Below are 20,980 nucleotides of genomic sequence, written 5' to 3'. Positions count from 1 at the left end.
GGGGGAATTGGGCTTGTTTAGCTTGGAAAAGAGAAAGCTCCAGGGAGACTGCATTGTGGCCTTCCAATTCTTGAAGGGAGTGTATAAACAGGAGGGGGGATTATTGTCTGCAAGGGGGGATGGTTTTAAACTAAGACAAGGGTGGATTAGGTTTGACAGTAAGAGGAAGTTTTTCACCCAGAGGGTGTTGAAGCACTGAAATATGTTGTTCAGAGAGGTTGTGGATGCCCCATCCCTGGAGGCATTCAAGGTCAGGCTGGATGTGGCTCTGAGCAGCCTGGTCTGCTGGTTGGTGACCCTGCACATAGCAGGGGGGTTGAAACTAGATGATCATTATAGTCCTTTTCAACCCAGGCCCATTCTATGATCCTCTGTATGTATGCACAATTATTCCATTCTTATTATTATTATGAGGAATTAGGAGTGTGAGTAACGTTCCTACAGGAGGCAATTGGATGAGGTCAGACGCTTCTCAGTGGTGTGTAGTGATAAGACCAGGAACTATGGCCAAAAACTGGAACATAGAAAGCTCCTCGCAAATATGCAGAACTCCTTTACAGTGAGGGTGACAGAATACTGGAACTGGCTGCACAGAGAGATTGTGGAGTCTCCTTTGGAGGTATTCATGACTCATCTGGACACTTACCTTTGTGACCTACAGTAGGGAACCTAGTTTAGCTGAGGGATTGGACTTGATCTCTAGAAGTCCCTTCTGCCCCCTGCAATTTTGCCAGTAAGGACTGCAATATCCAAGTTGAATGCACATTTCTCTTCTTCGTAAAACCAAATTACCAATTCTGATTATGCTAGAGAACAGGAAGATGGGGCATTCCAAGAGAACTTACTCTTAATTATATTTCTTCTTTTACTACAAATGGAGTATCATCTGTTCAATTTTTTGATGTTTTCTGGCTCCAGATCTTTTGCTGACAGGAGTGTGTGGATAAGTCAAATGCACAAAGAGCTTCAGAGCAGGAAAACAGGCTCTGCTGAAGATTAGGAAAAAACTTTTCACTCATTCATAAACACAAAATCTAGAAGACAGATTTCCCAGATTATTTTGTTTGCAAAATATGCTGAGCAGATAAAATAGAGGTATAAAGCTTATGGTAGTATGGTTAGAATGAAACTGCCCCACATGGGTTGTAAACAATCAAACGAGCAATTCAAGCAGACAGTGTTATGTTTTCTTTCTACTCCAAGGGCGAGAAATGAACTGTGTTGTTTCCAATTAGAAACAAGGAGGGAATCTGGTGAACAGGATATAAATATTGGTACAGGTATTGAGGTTAACATTCATAACTTATTAAAAATGTAACGGAATCCTGTAACCATTTGTATCGTTAAATAAATTGTACATTTTGATTATACTCATTTCCTTGACTAAGGGGATGTGAAGATCATGGAACAGATCCTCCTAGAAGACATGTTAAGACACATGAGGGATGAGCAGGGGATCTGAGACAACCAGCATGGCTTCACCAATGGGAGGTCTTGCCTGACCAATCTGGTGGCCTTCTGTGATGGAGTCCACCATGGTGGACAAAGTGAAGGTGACCAGTGTCATTTGCCTGGACTTGTGCAAAGCCTTTGACATGGTTCCCCACCACATCCTTATCTCTAAATTTCAGAGATATGGATTTGAGGGGTGGACTATTTTGTGGATAAGGAATTGGTTGGAACAGCTGTAGGCTTTTGATCAATGGCTCTATGTTGAGGTGGAGTTTGGTAATCAGTTCTGTGCCCTGGGGATCTGTCTTGGGTCCAGTACTCAACATCTGTATCAGTGGCATAGAAGATGCAATTCAGGGTACCCTCAGCAAGTTTACTGATGACACCAATCTAAGTAGTACAATTAATACAGCAAATTAAAAAAAATACTGTATTAAAAAATTTAATTAAAAATTAAAATTAAAAAAGGGTTGGCATCCAGAGGATAACAAAGCAAAATGCAACATTTTGCTCTTAGGTTGAGATAATCCCAGATACATATACAAAAAGGAAGAAGAAATCCATGACAGTAGCCATGCTGAGAAGGACTTAGTGATTCTGGTTGATGAAAAATTTAACATAAGCCTTCATGGTAGCAATGGTAGTGGGAGGATGGTTGGACTAGATGATCTTGTAGGTCATCTAGTCCAACCTTGTGATTCTACGATTCTATGATCAAAGCTGAGAATTTCATTAAGTCCAAAGGACTGAATCATTGCAAATTCCAGGAGTTCCTGATTATGGGTTCATACTTTACTATTCTGTAGGAAGGTGGCTAAGTTGAGGTAAGATGCTAAAGAGGCTTTATGATTTCCAAAGTGGCATCAAGTCCTTTGTGAATCAAAAAGAAAATTTGTGCCAGAATGTGAAGATTAAAAATGTATCACAAATTTTTGGTGGATTTGACTGCTCATTTAAATGAGTTAAAAGAACAACTTCAATGTAAAATATATTTCAGACAATAACAGTATCTGAAATGAAACTTAAATTGTGGCAAGCTCAAGTTATGGAGAATAATTTCATGCATTTTGATACACTGACTAAACACAGTCCTGTGAACAGTGGAAAATATGCAGCTGTGTTTTCCATTTTGATAAATAAATTTGAGAATAGATTTCAAGATTTCAAAATAAGATATCAATTTTTTTGTGTATTTGCAATTCTATTTGCAGTTGACATAAATATGTTACTTGTTAATTTTCACACAGAATGTGAAGAGTTGCAATCAGACATTCAATGAAAAATGGTTCTCTTTACCAGACTTGCATAAGCCCTTTCTTAACAAAGAAAAATACTTCATAGTCACACCTTAGTCATGTCATCATTTTTGGCAGTGCATACATTTATTTTCAAACAATTATTTTCAAGTATGAAGCACAGGAAAAGTAATTGCATCAAAAATCTCTGATGAACACCTTGAGAATTCACTGAGAATGACAACCACCTCAACTGAGCCAAACTGTTGAATTAGTTGCACAAAAACGAGGCTGAACATCTCACTACCTTTATGTTTCTGTTGCTCTCTGTTGCTTTTTTAAGATTTAATTGAAAACAAACAAACAAACAAACAACCCCACATAAAATAAGCTTTGTTACTTAAGTACATTAAATGTATTATATATTTTATACGTGCCCAAGCAAGCCAGAAGGTTGGACAATTATGGTTTAAGAATTATGGTATATATTATGCGGGAGGAGAATTATTTTATAATAGGACTTGTCTCCTATATTGAATATTCCTGCTATTTGTGGGGTTTGAAGAGATGTGAAGGAAAAGACCTAGGAACCCTTGCTTTCTGAAATCTAGGTACCTTAGTGGGATCTATCAGGGGATAAATCAGCTTTATTTTTCTATCAAATAGTGAACGACACATAAATAACACTGATAACTTGATCTTATATTGTTGACTCCTAACAGATGAAATTTGGTCTTATATTGCACCAGCATGTTCTGTTGCTGTTTAGTTAATTATTGTGAAGTCTGATGCTTGAACCATCTCTTTCTGGAGAAAGAAAAAAAAAGGAAAAAAAAAGAGTGAGGAATGTTTTCAAGATTCAGATTTTACACTTGGGAAATATTTTGTTCAATATAAAATGTTTTAATAGTCTGCTTTATGGTTCGTTGGTGCAGTCTAGCTTTTTTAAGCAAGGAATATGATCATTCACGTTGTATTTCTCTGCCCATTTCTTTTATTTATTTTGTTCTAATATTCAAATTTCTACAAGCAGGTGAGCAAGCTGGGGCAAAGAAAGGTAGAGAGCACCTGGAGTAGTTTTGGTCACTGCAACTGCATTGTATTTTCATGTACCATGAGATTTTACAGACTATTTTAAATGAAAAGTTTTTTTAATGTCAATCTGCATATAGGAAAACTCACACTATTGTAGGTATGGTGGTGAAGTGGCTTCAAGATGTACCAGGGTCAATTCAGACTGGATGTTAGGAAATACTACTTCTCTGAAAGAGTGGTCAGGCTCTGGACTGGGCTGCACAGGGAGCTGGTGGAGTCACTGACCCTGGAGGTGTTCAAGGAACATTTGGACTTGTGTTGAGGGACGTGGTTCAGCCATTGTTTGGCTATTGGTGATCAGTGGATGGTTGGACTGAGTGATCCTGAGGGTCTTTTCCAACTTTGGTTATTCTATGACTCTATGAATTAAATACTACTTTAGTTAGCCAGCAGAACATACACAAGTGAGCAAGCCTTAGTCCTGAAATGATTTGGCTTGCAGGCTACATGCTATGGTCTTAGTATAAGCTCACTCAGTGAATGGCACAGCACATGTGCACAGTGAAGACAAAGTTATCGTTCTGTGGCTTGTCTCATTATCTCCTTTATTTCCTTGGGGCTTTGTCAAGCACACAGTGAACATGAGAAGTGTAACAATGATAATAATTCCTTGGAGTTGTATTTAAGGTTTGCCTGCAAGCAGATACTGTATAATGAAAGGTCAACGTTCGGTAGATAGAAATAGGACAAGGAAATACTTAATCTATTAGAAAGCTGTGCATAAGTCTCTCTCTGCTGTTGCATTAAATATGACTGAAAATTGTGTCAGGCCTAGATTTCCTGTGGTGACAATAGATTTCTACAGTTACCTGCATTAGTGAGGGCCGACACGGCATGTAGTTCTGCAGCAATCCAAGACTGCAGAGCTTCTTAAATTGGTGCCAGGAGTATTGTGCCATACATGTCTCATCTTGTCCTATGCTGCACATGCCCTTTCAATTAACTGTACCTTTTAAAGTACAGCTGTACAAGAAATAAATATGATTGCTACCCCTAAAACAGCTGCAAAGTTTTTCTAAAGATCTCTATCTCTTGTGGCCTGATGATATTTTTAAAAACATGCTGGCCAATGAAAGGTAAGGATAAAATATAGCCAGAGTATGAGTATAAGGACTTCTATTCAATGCCTTGGAAAGTTTAAATTTAGAAACCTACAGAAAATTAAATATTACATAAATTAGGTAGCTTTTTTATTTTCTCATTATGTCTGCTTTTGAACTGCAACTTAAATGTGAAATTCCACATGCCTTTGTAGCAGGACAAACTGCAAAGATTTATGCACAACATTATCTCTTCATTAACTATGTAAGATTATTAGTTTCAGGATTTCTTTTCAACATTCACAGGTCACTGCAGAGTGAGAATGTACTTCACAAAGAATCCTCCCTTATAGTGGCATCAAAATCAAAACTCTGTCAATAATGATTTCACCAATTAATTCCTCCTCTTCCAGGTATACAATGAAAATCTCAGAAGTTCAGCTTTAATTCATAAGTTGTGGTCCATAGCTAGCCATAGTTAGAGGTGATTTCTGTGCCACTCTTCTCAGGGCTTTGGGAATACATGAATGTTTATATCACTCTTCCACTGATTTTGCACCAATATAGTAGTTTCATCATGTTTCTGTCCTGTATTCCTAATAAAGTCATTTCTTGAATCATGCGTATATTTATTAACTTCGGGGAAAGTACTGAAAAAGAAAATAAGAGTAATGGTACTGTCTAAAGATTTAAATTCTGATGCTATATATTCCAGATCTGTTGCAGAAGCCACAGAGGTTGATCTCAACATGAGAGTTGGATTACATACGGGAAGGGTGCTTTGTGGGGTCCTAGGTCTCCGAAAATGGCAATACGATGTCTGGTCAAATGATGTTACTTTAGCCAATGTAATGGAAGCTGGAGGATTGCCTGGGTAAGTCTGAGAAAGACCTATAGAAAAAGAACCAGAGACCATATAGGTGAATAATTTCCTTCTTCGTCCCACTTGCACTGTACTTGCTATTCATAAGAAGGGTTGAGAGTTGTGTACAGTGAGAGCAGCCACTGCATTATCTCCTGTGGAACTGTGCAAATGACCTTGAAGTTTTTGTTCTTAATAGATTGGAAGTAAAATTTTGAAAAGCAGTAGAAATAAGTTCTCTTAGTAAGTGTTTTCCAAACTCCTTTTTAGAAACTGCCACATATAAAGAGAAGGAATAAGACAGCACTAGGAAAGTAAAATTGCTAGACCTTCATAATCATTTCAAGTTATTAAAGTAAAGCTCCCTAAACATTTCAGGAATTTTTGGATTCATACACAGGAAGGGGGACAGGAGGGTATACATATGTTCCTTACTCTACTTACAAGGACAAATAGTCAATACTAGTTGTCTGCTGCCAAAAGAAAATATCTGCTTACATGTTCAGATATTCATTATGTGTCTGCAGATGATACAGTAGTACATAAACCTGCAGCCATTGCATGAGGCATGCCTTGGAATTTTAAGTACTCCTTGGACAGCCTTGGACTCAATTTAAGTGGACACAGTGCATCAGTACGCCTCTTCAAATGCAACTTGCATTTGAACTACAATCTTGCAATCTTTGCTAGATTTTTACAAGATTTTGACGTTCTGAACAGGGGAACAATGGAGCCTCTTCATTTTTCTGTCTGAGTGAATTTCTGTTTGCTATATACGTTTAAGAGAGTTTAAACAATGTTTCTGAGCATTCCTTACCTTGAGGCTTCCCATTTAAAAAAAAAAAAAAGTTTGTAACAGCTTTTCAGATACTTTGTAGAAAGTCATTTCAAATATGAATGATCTTTCAGGAGAAAATGTGAAGATAGTTTTCTGTATATGCAGTCTGACATGTGTCAAAAATGGATGTGCTTCCCAAGTACAGTGGATGAGAAATCTGCCCATAAAACAGAGTAAGTAAACAGTGCATTTGAGAACTGTTAAGGGAAACAGGATGAGAACAAAAATTTTTATCTTGTACACGCTTAAGAGGCTAGGGTTTTTTTTCCCCACAACAGACAGAGAGATAAATTAACAAAATTACACAATATGAAAGATGATGTGCAGACTTCCACTTTCTACCAGTCAAGAAGTCTGCAAATCTTTGGAGATATTGCAGTTACCATTTTGCTAGAAATACTTTGATTTATGTGGCGAAATATACAGATCCTGTTATGATCTTTTGCACAGTAGCAACTAGTGACATATCACTGCTTTAAAGAACATCCTATTTTTCTCTCCAGGAAAGTTCATATTACAAAGACCACCCTAGAGTGCCTAAATGGGGACTATGAAGTAGAACCAGGATATGGCCATGAAAGGAATAGTTTCTTGAAGAAACATAATATTGAAACATACTTTATTGTGCCATCCCACAGGAGAAAGGTAGGCTCTACAAATTCTAGGTTATTTTGTAGCATGGTTTTGTAGCTTAACAACTGTTCTGTGATACTTTGAAAACAGAGGCAATGCTGGCATTTCTTCTTTCTAAAAGAAAGCTTCAAATTAGATTTTTTTTTTTTATACTGAGACAGTAAGTCTAAAAAAAAAAAAAAAAAAAAAGCTAACCTTGTACAATAACTTAAGATTATCAATGAATTTTAAGATTACAATTACTCACTTTACTCCACAAAAATATTAAAATTTTGATTTATTAAGATTTTGTAATCACTGTATCAGAAAGAAGATCCATCAGTCCAAAAATGTAATTCATACCTATTTTGCTTCCCTTCAAAAGGCTGTCTCAGATCACTAATGCTTGACAGCTTGCCTGTTTTTCTTTGCTCTTTCATTCCCATATTGCCATGTCATTTTACTCATGCCCTCCTCATAACTCCTTATACAATCACTTGTGATACTGGTGACTCCGTTGCTAGGCCTGTAGGAATCCCTAATGAATAGATGCAGAAAAACTAGTATTTTCAGACATGTCATGCCCTTAGGAGAAAGGATGGTTAAACGAGTTTAGTAGTAATTGAACTAACACTCCCCAGAAATCTAGAAATCTTGCCAAGCTGCAGAACATAAGTCTTTTTATCTAAGTCACAGGCAGGAGTCAACTGTTGTGCTTTCAAATATATATATACACCAGTGTACCACAGATCAGTTATTTATGCTCAAGCCAAGTAAGTTTCCTAATATGATAGCAACAGATAATATATTCATTGCCCAAAGCATGCATTTTCTCCTGCTAAGCTGAGCTGCTCATAACAAACTAAAAATAATTTTCCCTACTTGTTCTGCCACCTCAGACTACTGTATTGAACGTAGTAATCTCTTCCCTATCACAGCCACCTTCTGCACAGATTTTATCATGCTCCCCTCTCCCTTCAGCCTATTCCTTTTGTCAGACCCCTAGAAAAACTACTGGGGGAAGAGAAGTGAGTGGTCAGAACCGCAAGGAACAAGAATGTTTTCTGCTCTTTTCTTCCTTTTGGAGGAGAACAGAGAATTGAAAGTGTGAAAAGAACAAGGTAAGAGAAGATTTTAGCTCATTTGAGCAGGAACTTCACTTCTTAGATGTTGTTCAGGATTTAGCATCACTGACAGAAATGGCTGTGACTCCTCATTCTAGATGGATCTTCAGAATAAGGAGAGTCCCAGCAGTGTAATGGTAACTGAGTGTTAGCATGTAGTGAAGTCAGTGACCTTTAAGCAGCTTCATTCAGTTACTTCTTTCTTCCTCAAACAGTTAGTGACAGCTCAAATCCTGAAAACTTCATTCAATTTAGTATTCATGGATTAAAACAGCATAAGAAATAATCATATTTAGGACAACCTTTATACTGTAAAAAAACCACGTTGTGACTTAAGTAGGATGTCTTGCAAGTCCATACTTATCATTTAAACATAATTAGTTTGTTCAAACATTTTCAACATCGAATCAAGCTTCTCTTAGTTAACTGGCATAATGTTTACATGTTGAGTAGGTCTTTATTGTTCTTTAAACTTTTTGAGCTAGAAAAGTCAGAATACAAATCTTTTACCCTTATTTTCTGAGACTGCCCAAACAAGGTTCATTCAGGAATTTGATCTGTAGAGGGAAATTTTAATAATCAGGTCTGAAAGTAAGTACAAAAATGAAGATGAGGCTTTAAAGCAAATTAAAAGGCCTATTCTTGAGGGTGTTACTAAACTTCCACTAACAGGTGTTTAACAAAAAGGCAACAAAGAAAAACAAATTATCTCGAATGTCAGGTCTACAGTCAGTTTTCTAGTGTGAATTTGATGATTTATGGAGATTTTTTGGAAGTGTTGGATGTCAGGCCACCAGAGTTTTCAGATTCTAGGAATGAAAATTCTGTTGTTTTATCCCTAGAAGGCTGCTATAAGATTGTGTTATTGTGTGCTTCTTCTAACACAACTTGTTTTTAGAGAGATGTTCTTCTTGAAATTATTTTATTCTTCGTCCTTATTTTATTCTTCTTCTGCTACATACAATTAAATTTGTTTCTATATTTTTAATGAAATAGAGAAAACCAGTGGGTTATATTCTGTTTCCATCAACAGTGAGATTTTTTGTTAGTTTTCTTGAAAATAAAATTAGTTCCTAAATTATCAAATCCCCCAAAAATTCCACCAAAACTTCAAGCAAACTCCTAAAGAAGATTATTCATTAAGATAGATATGTTGCTGACTGCAGCTACAATTGTTTGCTTTGTTTTAACCACTGTTTTGACTCCCACAGCATTATGTATATTTCATTTTCCATGTTGCATGTCAGGCTTCATTTTGTATTTATATGATAAATAAGAACTAAGTTTTAGGACAATTTTGGCCGTGTTGATGGACAACAAGAAGAGGGAAAAGGGGATAAATGCAGCCATTACACATAGAAACTGTTCTCTTAACTCCACTGCATAAAACAGTGGTCAAAGAATTTTCAATAGAATCTTGACGTTTGCATATTAAGCCACTCAAACATAGGTTTAATGTACAAAGATGAGGAGTCTACACACAAGCACATTTCTTTTTGTTTGTAAGACTGCTGGGAAACTACTGATGACTGCTGGGAAACAAGTGATTGATTAGTACCAGCTACATAAACTAAATGCCATTTCACCCATGGGTGTTGCTGATGAGTTTGTGGAAATGACAGATGCTGTTCTACAGCTTGGCTGACATCACCTCTCTGGCATGCATCGACACAGTGTCAGCCAGTCTAACAGAAAGACTTCATGAGTTTTACTGGTATTGACAGGCTTCTTCACGGTACTCACAGAATAATCAACATGTCACTCTGCTATTTGTCACATAGCTGTGATTTACTCTGCTATCTCCTGTCTTTGTAAACTTGTATGCTGATCACTGGACCACAAGATACTAGTAAATACATTCATAATAGTATATTTAGATAAATAAAGACCTGTAATCCCCTCCTATCTTGATTCAGTCAAGAAATCTTCAGAGACAATGAAAGAGAAGGCTGCCCTTGAAGCACAGAGAAGATTGAGTATCTAGGTGAATTTAGGTATCTGATGATATAATATTGTATCCCCTCCTCAGGAGCCCCAGTAGCTGAAATGCAGAAACATTTTTATTCTTTATGCATCATCTCTGAGATTAATTTGAGCTGACTACAGCAGATATGATGTCAAGAGGAATGAAAATTAGTATTACCACCAACAGATGGCCAAGAATCTGTTGAACTTAAAAAGGTAAATAGGATCAGTTAGTACTTAAAAAAAAACAAACAAAAATACACAAATTTATTTAGTAGACAGATACTTCACGTTCTCCCATATTTTATCTGGGAGAAATGTCTTCCCTTAGTTGATCAACAGCATATATTATTCACATACCAGTTACATTTTAAGTGTGAACAAATTATGAAGTATTCCCAATTATTTTATTCTTTCACTGAATCAACAACCACGATTTTGTTATCTGATATGACTGCCAGCATGGTGTAGAAGCCAAAACGTGACAGCACAGATAATGAAGTTAGCCACTCTTCTTCTCTTACTCCTGCAACATTAACTAATATTTGGCTGTGACCTCAGTGATAACTAGGTAAACTTTTTTCTGAACGTACTTGCATTGTCTACATTACACAACTCTCTGCTTATAACTCTAGTTTTAGAAAGACTTTTTGATTATTTTCACTGAAAACAAACAGTCCCACACAGACAATTTAGCAAATTTCCTAAGGTTCTTCTCTGGAAAGCCAAATAGTGGTTAAGAAATAATCAAGTTTTTCCAAGTAGAAAGATTTCTCACCATGTGAGTGCTTGCTTTACAGAAGGAGGCCTGCCATCACTGTTACTCATTGCCAGCTTAAGGGAACCTACTTCACTGGAGTAACTTCACTAGTTCCAGAATTAGGGCAAAGAAAAATAATGCAACAGAAAATTAATAGTAGACAGTAGAATTGTTTCCGGGAAAGGAGTCTACAGAAGGTAGGAAAATCATAGGTAAAGACTGTAGTTAAATTTTATAAAGGATTCCTGTATATTAATATACAATGGATCCTACAACATATCTTGACTGTAGCAAGCAGTTCTTGCAAGCTTCTGATGGATTGCAAATTACCATCTGCAACATTTCTACTGATGTGCTAATCAGTTATTCACCAACTATGTACATATTTGAATATGTATATTCAAAGCTGTTTATCTTTTATTTGTGACAATGTAAATCACAGTACACATTAGATGCAGATACTATTTGAACAGTATGTGATGGACATTCATGAAGAGTGTGTACTGCATCTGTTCATGCTTTAAAAACAGGCTGTAAAATGAACGTAACGCAAAATAATATAAAAACATCAGAAGAATGCCCAAAAGGGAATTACACATTTTTATAACTTTTCTGTACGTATACATTTCTGAAAGGGCTGACATTTGTCCTTTCTACCTTACATTGTACATACAGGAACATGCCAGGGAGCCTCAGAAAATCATTTTTGTGTGTTGGATTGTCATGCTATACTGTATGAAGTCTGAGTAAAGCTATGACCACTGTGAAAATCCTAAGTAAAAGGGTTTACACCCTTTCTGATACTTCCAACAGGAAGGAAGTAGATGCCAGTTAACAGGAAGGCATTATTTTCTTTAATATATTTCTCCTCAGCAAATCATGCCCTAAATGTTCCAAAGTCAGTAGTTAAAATTCTGTTTTATTTTTGCCCAAATAATAATCATAGCCACACACAAGTACCAGCAGTCTATCTGAAAAAGAGAACTTAAAGTAGTAGTTGAGGAAAACGAGTATTGTCATTCTTATAATTTCAGGAAAAGCACATTGAAAACCCGAAGGTTCTTAACATGAATGCTCTTACAATGCAAACACAGCTCAGGAGAATCTTTCCGAAATTGCTACTTAAAGTGTAAGAGCTCTTGTAAGAGTTAGAAATCAATTATCTACAGCAAGCACTTGTAGCATAATTTAAAGTGAAATGCAGATGGATATAACAGTCTAAACTATAGATGGATTTAACAACTCCAAATGTTGAATTCAATCACTTAATTTGTTTGACTCATGATACACTCAACAGACATTCAGCAAGCCAGAGATATGTTCTAACTTGCATGACAACAGCTGTAAGAGAAGTAGGCAAAGGCCGTCACATTGCTGTCGTAGTTTTTTTTACATCTAGCATAAACAGATGCTATTTTAAACTTCTTGCATTACAGTCTTGTCAGCAAGTACTTAGAAAGTAAACAAGTTACCCTCCTGCTTGAAGAGACAGTATTTTTTGATTTACAGTCCAACATCTTTCTTTACTGTTAAGGAGAGTAAAGTCTTTCCATAAAGTAAGTTATAAGCATTTGATGTTAAATAAGTTACTAGTCTCTATTCTTCTCCACCACAAATAATATGTTTTGCCTGCTTATGTCCTTCCTCTAGGACATTATTTTCCTCCAGAATCAAATTAATTTCATGCAGTAGCACAGAACAGACAAAACAGGTTGTTTCATAATTACTACCGTGCTTTGTATAGATGAAATACATAGTACGCATGCTTGCCCTTTCACTTAATTTGTAGATCACTTCTATCCATGAACCATTGTTAGCAATTACAGCATTTCACAAGCATAACTTCTTATATAGACTCTTCAGACAATTTCCTTTATGTCTTAATGATATTTTTTTAAGTGCGGAAATTTAATGTATATAATTCCTGTACCACTTTAACTCAGAGTAAGAATTTCAACTTGGCAAAGTGTAATGTTTTAATGTGATGAAAAGTACTGCAATAAAACAGAGGCGGCAAAGTTTTTAGCTGTAACAGCTACAAATTCAGAAACAAAAAGAGAAAGCTGCTTACCTTTGAAAGGCCTCAAGTAGAAAGAAATCTCTAGCAAGGGATGCACTTGCCTCCACTACCAACCCATAAATGAGGTCTGGGAAGGGGTGGATCCTGACTACACCCCTTCTACATTACATGCACCTGAGTTCCCCTGGGTTGGCTCTGCCTTCCCACCAGGTACTCAATCACTGTTTCAGGCTGTGACTTGTATTTCCACTATACTGGGAAACATATTCTCAAAAATAATCTCAGAATTTAATGCTGAAAATATTTTTTAAGTATCATCATGTGAGCAACTGGGAAAAAAAAGGAAGGGAAAGCTGAGTGGGTAAACTCTGTGAAAGAATGAGTCTAAAATTACTTAATTTACTTAATTATTTTTATTGTTGTAATTCAACCTGAAGTTTCATCTGTATTTGTAAGCAGTTGCCTTCTCAGCAAAATTAATTTGATTAAACAACTCTAGTGAATAACTCTACATGTCTTTCTTGTCCCAGGGGCCCCAGGCCTGGACACAGCACTGCAGATGGGGCCTCACAAGAGTCGAGTAGAGGGGGACAATCACCTCCCTCTCCCTGCTGGCCACCCCTTTTTTTAATGTAGCCCAGTATATAGTTGGCCTACAAGTAGCCCAGTATATAGTTGGGGCTGCAAGCGCACACTGATGGCTCATGTCCAGCTTCTTATTCACCTGTACCCCCAAGTCCTTCTACACAGGTCTGTTCTGAAGGAGTTCTTCCTCCAGTCTGTATAAATACCTGGGATTGCCCCAGTCCAAGTGCATTACCTTGCGCTTGACCCTGTTAAACCTCATTAGGCTGACATGGGCCCACTTCTCCAGCCTGTCCAGGTCCCTTCCCTTCACTGAATCAACTGTACTGCTCAGCTTGGTATCATGTGCAAATTTGCTGAAGGTGTACTTGATTCCATCATTTGTGTTTTTGATTAAATTCTTGAAGAGCACCAGTCCCAAGACCAACACTTGAGGACATCACTTCTGACAGGCCTCCACCCAGACGTAGAACCGTGGACCACAATCCTTTGGCTGTAACGAGCCAACCAGTTCTTAATCCATCAAACAGTCCATGTTTCAAATCCATACCTCTTTAAGTTAGAGAGAAGGATATAGTGAGGGACCATGTCAAAGGCTTTGCAGAAGTCTAGGTAGATGACATCTCTTGCCCTTCACCTGTCCACCAATGCGGTCACTCCATCATAGAAGTCCACCAGATCAGTCAGGCACAATCTGCCCTTGATGAATCCATGCTGGCTGTCTCAGATCACTTTTTCATCTTGTACGTGCCTTAACATGGTAACTCAGAGGATCTTCCCAAGCATGGAGGTGAGGCTCACCAGCCTGTAGTTCCCCGGGTATTCCTTTCTCCCTTTCTTAAAAATGGGAATGATGTTTCTTTTTTTCCTGTCACCAGGGATTTCACCTGACAGCCATGATTTTTCAAATATGATGGAGAACACCTTGGCGACCACATCAGCCATCTCTTTCAGAACCCTAAGATGGATATCATCTGGCCCCCTATACATTCATTTTCATGAGGAGGTCTCAGACTTGTTCCACTGTTACAGTGGGACACAGTATGCTCCTCTCACCCATACCTAGATGTTCAGGGTCCTGGCCAACACGGAGAGCCTGACCACCAGTGAAGACTGAGGCAAAGCACTCACTGAGCACCTCAGATTTTTCCATGTCTGAGGAAGCCAATTCTCTGTCCTCATATATCAGAGGTGGAATACTCTCCTTGGCCTGTCTCTTGCAGTCTGTGTACCTGTAGATCCTCTTATTATTATTTTTCACTTCCCTTGCCAAGTTCAGCTCCATCTGTGCCTTGACTTTCCTAATCCTTTCTCTACACATAAAAACAATGTCTCTGTATTCTACCCAGGCTACATAACCCTGCTTCCACTTCCTGTACATTTCCCTCTTTTCCTCAGTTTAAGCTGAAGGTCCTTGCTCAGCCATGCTGGTTACCCACCTCCTCTGCTCAATTTCTTCTGCTGGGGGATGGAGAGCTCTTGTGCTTATAGAAGGGTGTCCTTAAAGAGCTGCCAGCTCTGTTCTGTTCCTACCTCCTTAAGGACAGTTTCCCTTGTTTGAAGTGCTAGAGCTCTGATTCCTCTACTCTAGGTAGTAAGAGAATAAGAAAGATGTTTGCAGTTAATGCAGAGCATGTGAAAACTTCTCTAACTAGTCAGACAAACTGTCTCCGCTGTTAGCACACAGCAAGTTCTTACTTGAAACAACCCAAGTTAGGAATCTGAGCTTACATGCTGTGGACACACACTGTGATGATTTCTGTTTTCTTTCCTCCAGCTACCATTTCTGTCATGCTTCAGAGTGTCCACTGTGATTTTTGTTCTGAATGGCTGACAAGTCTTACTGGGGATCTTATCTAGGTTTTTTAAATGCCTAACTGGATCTTTCAAGTTTTAACACCCCAGTTACGCTCTGGCAGATCTGATTTAAAAGACCTTTATATAGCCCTTTAAGAGAAACTGTAGCTTGTTTCTTGTTGCTGGAATATACACACACCAACAGTGGAAGTTGCCTGTGTGTGTTATCACTAGCAAACACAGTACTATTCTACACCTTCAGAACTGTTCCTGCAGTTGCCATGAAGCTGTTACTGCACTGTCAGCAATGTGATAGTCTACAGCTTGGACTATCTGGACTACCACTGATGGTAGAATTCATTATATACTGTAATGTTCTCCTCTCCTTTTTTTTTTACTTTTTTTTTTCCCTTCAGAAACAAGGATTCTTTAGAAGGGAGAAATGCAGGGAAATTGTATAGGATTTCTCTTTTGTTGAACTCTCAGAAATTGTTTTAGTCTTCACAGTTACTAAAAACTTCTGTTTCTGTGTTAAGTAATGGCTATGCCATTCTAAGTGCTAGTAGCTTGTTTTATAGAACTATGTTGCTTAATGATAAAAGATACTAAATACTTTTCTGAGAGTTAGCTGAGGAGTGATAAGCAAAAGGATAGAAAAGCAAATGCCTAATCATACATTTTAAACAGTTTGCTCACTTATCTCAGGACAAAACGATAATCAGGAAGTTCAATGGCTTTCAGGCAGTATTGAAACAGATACTGTTACTAAGTGCCTATACTTGAAGATAAAAAGCACAGACAAATACAATGCTACCACATTTATGGCTACTGTAAATATACCTTGAATATCACTGATATCATCTTTCCAGTGTTGTTTTAAGCACTGTGGCTGAATCAGGGTGGCAGTGGTCTGCTACTGTTCCTGAGAATCCCAGATAAGCGTCAATTTATCCCTTATCATAGTATCATGAGATTCAAACACAGGTCTTTTCCCAGAATTTTAATCAGCTCTTGTATGTTTCTGTGTACTAAAGGATGTTCACAAAGCTGTAGATAGTCTGGCTGCTTTCAAAGTGCTCTTAATCTTATTTGCTGATTATTTTGCAGCAAAGCAACAGCCTTTCTAAAATTATATACCAAATGAACTGTGTACTGTGAAAAAAAAATGATCCTAATAGATAAAAAAGAAGCATGAAAGTAAAACATTGACAAAATAAGCCAGAATGAGAGTGCTGCGTTCCAGTCTTCCTGTAATGCAGGCCTGGAGCAAGTTCAGAGAAAAGGCAGATTATTCTATTATTCTAACAATAATGAAGGGACAAGATTTGTAAAATGAAAGAGTTTCTTTCTTGTGCTTTTTTTTTTTAATGCTATATATGTAAGTAGAATGGAAAGTCTTTAATCATAAGGAATAATCTATAGGTCTTGCAACCACCTAACAAGCAAACAAAAGATATTTATGAAATTATCCATGATCAAGAACAGCCATTGTGCCCTACTTGTGTGTGTGGCACACATTTTCATAGTATTGCATGGTACTTTTGGGAAAGGAGACTCTGGAGAGTGTGTGATCAGCCCTCTTGCTAAAAGCAGGGCCAATTTCACCATTGGATTGACTTTTGAAAATACAACACGTTCCTCGTAAGAGAAGCAGACAAAATATAGTTTGTGCTGTAGTTCACACAGAATCGTTTGAATTAGGGTGTTCACAGTTGTATTAAGATGATTATCACAGACATGCCACAGAGATATCTTGCCAGCAGTTGTTGGAACAGCTATTCCCTGCTGGACTGAAAACTAAGGCAGATAAAGTTTCACACGGCATGGCAGATGCAGCCTTCCACATCCCAGATTGCAGGAAGTGACAAAGGCCTCATTTTGATGCCAGGAGAGACGGTCACAATTATGCAGGAGGTGTGCTGCCTTGGAGGAGCTGTGCTATCAGGTGGAGGTATTAGTAAAAGAAGTGAGTAATCTTCATAGCATCAGAAAAGATGGGAGGTTTATGGAATCTTCTTTGTGATGCAGTAATTTTAAGACTGTAAGATCCCAACTAAATAAGAGAAGCTAGGTATCCATCCTCATTGCTGGTGTATATGTAACCCCTGTAGAAAGGAAAGTATGGAAGCTGGTACCAAGAGGAAGACTCCTGCCCCATCCACCTACAAAGGGGTTCACTGCTCTCAGTGTAGAATAGAAGCCAAAATCTGCATCCTTAAACCTAAGCCATGCAAGAACATCAGGAAGGAATGACGTGTCCTAGAATCATAGAATGGCTTGAGTTGGAATGTACCTTAAAAATAATCTCGTTCTAAATTCCATGTTGTGAGCAGGATTGCCACTCAGGATGCTCAGGATGGCTCAGAATGGGCAGGGCCTTATCAAAATTTGGTCTGAACACTTCTAGTGATAGGCCATCCACAACTTAGGCATCTGTTCCAGTGACTGCAAGTGACATCCAATTTAAATCTCCCTTAGGCAGCAAGGAGGTCTTCCTGGAACCTTCTCTTCCCCAGATTGGACAAGCAGAGATCTCTCAGCCTTTATTTGTTGGAGAGGTGTTCTAGCTCTCTGATTAACTTTGTGGCTCTCCTCTGGACTCACCTCAATAGTTCAATGTCTTTCTTCTCCTGAGGGCTCCAGGCATGGATGTCTTGGCAACTACATCATCCAGTTTCTTCAGGACTCTGGGATGCATGTTCTCAGTTCTTTTGTGCATGCATGGTATCTCTTGGTGGTTGTCTGGTGGTCTTTTCTGATGTAGGCCGTATGTCTTTCTTGCTGTGTACTCTTTGACCTGGGTCAAGTTGGAGGATGCTGACTTAGCTCTAGCTGGCCATCTTATTGGCTACAGCTCTGTCCACCAATCCTCTGCTTCTTCATTAATTTGTGGTTTTACTGTCTGAGCCTGCTACCTTGCATTCCAGAGATATGATAGCCAACAATATGAGCAGGAGAAGGGGAAATGGTTTTAAATTGAGAGAGGGAAGATTTAGGTTGGAGGTCAGGGGGAAGTTCTTCACAGAGTGGTGAGGTGCTGGAACAGCTGCCCAGAGAGGCTGTGGATGCCCCATCCATCCCTGGAGGTGTTCAAGGCCAGGTTGGATGGGGCTCTGGGCAGCCTGATCTAGTATTAAATGGGGAGGTTGGTGGCCCTGCCTGTGGCAGAGGGGTTGGAGATTCATGATCCTTGAGGTCCCTTCCAACCCTGGCCATTCTGTGATTCTGTTATTCTGTATATTATTTGAAGAAACAGGAGACTCACTGTCTGTACTAATTGTCTAAGTCAATACCACCAATACAGGCTGGGGGATGACCTGCTGGAGGGGAGCTCTGCAGAGAGGGACCTGGGTGTCTTGGTGGACTACAGGTTGGCCCTTGTGGCCAAGAGGGCCAATGGCATTCTGGGGTGCATTAAAAAGAGTGTGTCCAGTAGGTCAAGGGAGGTGATCTTCCCCCTCTACTCTGCCCTGGTAAGGCCTCATCTGGAGCACTGTGTCCAGTTCTGGGCTCCCCAGTACAAAAAAGACAGGAACCTCTTGGAAAGAGTCCAGCAGAGGGCCACAAAGATGGTGAAGGGCCTGGAGCATCTCCCTATGGAGAAAGGCTGAGTGAACTGGGTCTGTTTAGCCTTGAGAAAAGATGACTGAGAGGGGATCTAATCCAGGTTTATAAATATCTGAGGTGTGGGGGCCATAGTGGTGAGGCCAGTCTCTTTTCAGTGATACGTGGAGACAGGAAAAGGGGAAATGGACATAAGCTGGAGTATAGGAAGTTCTGCACAAATGTGCACAAGAACTTCTTTACGGAGAGGGTGACGGAGCACTGGAACAGGCTGCACAGGGGGGTTGTGGATTCTCCTTCTCTGGAGATGTTCAAGTCTCGCCTGGACGCCTACTTGTGCGACCTTGTGTAGGGAACTGCTTTGGCAGGGGGGTTGGTCTCAATGATCTCTAGAGGGCCCTTCCAACCCCTACAATTCTGTGATTCTGTGAAGTCTGTAGAACAGCATCTATTATCAGCAGCTAAAACCTGTCTTGCAAATGTCAGATCTGTAGCTGTCGGTTCAGCACCCTGTGATGGTACATAACTTTTAACCTAACTTAATTCAATGCCATTTCTCAGTTCTCCTTTTTTATTAGGGGTTTACTCTCGTTGGCCTTTCTCTTCTGAATAACGCACCTGTAGAATCCCTTCTTGTTATTTTTCATGTCTCTTGCTATGTTCAGTTCCATCTGTGCCTTGGCTCTTCTGATCTTGTCTCTACATGTCCAGACAGCATCTCTACACTCTTTCCAGGCCACATATCCTTCTTCCACTATCTGTGCATTTCCTTCTCAGCTTGGCCAGCAGGTCCTTGCTCAGTCATGCTGGTTTCCAGCCTCTTATCCCTGACTTCTTATATGTGGGGATGGAGAACTCTTGTGCTCTCAGAAAGATGTCTTTAAAGAGTTGCCAGCTCTGCTCAATTTCTTTGTCCCTAAGGACAGCTTTCCAGGGGATCTCATCCAATAAATCCTTAGACTTTTGGAAGTTTTCTTTTCAGAAGTTTAACTTTGACTTTACTTTTTCCCAGGCCCATATTCCTCAAGATCATGTACTCACCAAGAACACTGTTGCTATAGTCCAGACTCCCTCAAATCTTAGCCTCTTTAATGAGTTCATTTGCACTGATGAACACCAGTAATGCTTCTCCATCTAATGCCTGGACAAGAAAGTTCTCTTTAATGCACATCAGGAGTCTTCTGGATTGCTTGTAGCCTGTGTAGCCTGCTGTGTTCTTTCCCAGCAGCTATCTGTGTGGTTGAAATCTCCCAGCAGGATGAGAGCCTGTGTGTATGATGCTTCTTGTAGCTGAAGCAAGTTAGCCTTGTCATCAGGCTCCTCTTGATCAGGCAGCCTGTATTAGTCTTCAACCACAAGACATAATGAATGAGTCCCTGCTGCAGGAGACCACAGCACTCATCGGACCTATCAGCTAGAGCCAGTGATTCATCTGACCTACCAACTGGCAGCCAGGGGAGGTGCAGTTCCAGGATACTGTGTGGTACTGTTGAATCCTGTATACTTTTCTCACTACTACACCTTCCTGTGTTCCATGTGAGAACAAACAGTACTGCTAGGGAAAACCTCTGGCATCTGACAGAGCTCTAAGGAAAGTAAACAAAGACACGGAGTCCGGGTGTTTTTCTCTTGAATCCTGCTCACAAGGGGAAATGCTGTTAGGAGGAGGGCACAGACAGTGTGTAGAGCAAACAGAGGTGATGACAGAGCCTTTATTTGAGATATACGTGCTACAAGAAAAGATATCAAAGAGTGAGGAATTAACTCACCCCTCCAGCAGCAGGAGAAAGGGGCGAGCTGAGGAATGCAGCCTTCTCCTGTTCTTACTCTTGTGTCACAGGAGAAAGGTGGGGGGAGGTAGGGGGGGAGGAACCCACACTGCACATGCACTCCCAGAAGCACTCCCCGCCCTCCACTCCAGGCATGCATGTGCTCACATATTGGTTCAGGCTGTGACCTAGGAATTCCACTGCATAGTGAAAGTCAATATTTGGTTGTAAAACTAGTGTTGATGATGTGGTTTTGGTTTTA

The 20,980-nt window shown here is 39.2% G+C and overlaps 1 protein-coding gene and 1 long non-coding RNA gene across 2 annotated transcripts in view; one reads left to right on the top strand and one right to left on the bottom strand.

Moving 5' to 3' along the window:
• Positions 1-20,980, top strand: part of ADCY1 (adenylate cyclase 1) — a 153,949-nt gene that overhangs the window by 92,115 nt on the left and 40,854 nt on the right. The window contains exons 6-7 of the mRNA XM_048939798.1: positions 5,538-5,696; positions 7,026-7,167. Of these exons, the coding sequence (XP_048795755.1) occupies positions 5,538-5,696; positions 7,026-7,167 (301 nt within the window). The remainder of the gene's footprint in view (positions 1-5,537; positions 5,697-7,025; positions 7,168-20,980) is intronic.
• On the bottom strand, positions 4,366-13,130 carry LOC125690969 (uncharacterized). Its single transcript, XR_007375858.1, has 3 exons — positions 13,055-13,130; positions 5,592-5,713; positions 4,366-5,472 (listed from the first exon to the last, which is right to left on the bottom strand). It is a non-coding gene; the product is annotated as an uncharacterized LOC125690969 (long non-coding RNA).

This window comes from Lagopus muta, chromosome 3, assembly GCF_023343835.1.
Source record: "Lagopus muta isolate bLagMut1 chromosome 3, bLagMut1 primary, whole genome shotgun sequence".
Classification (NCBI taxonomy): domain Eukaryota; kingdom Metazoa; phylum Chordata; class Aves; order Galliformes; family Phasianidae; genus Lagopus; species Lagopus muta.
Note: the sequence above shows the minus strand (reverse complement) of the source record. Positions and strands in the feature narration are given on the sequence as shown.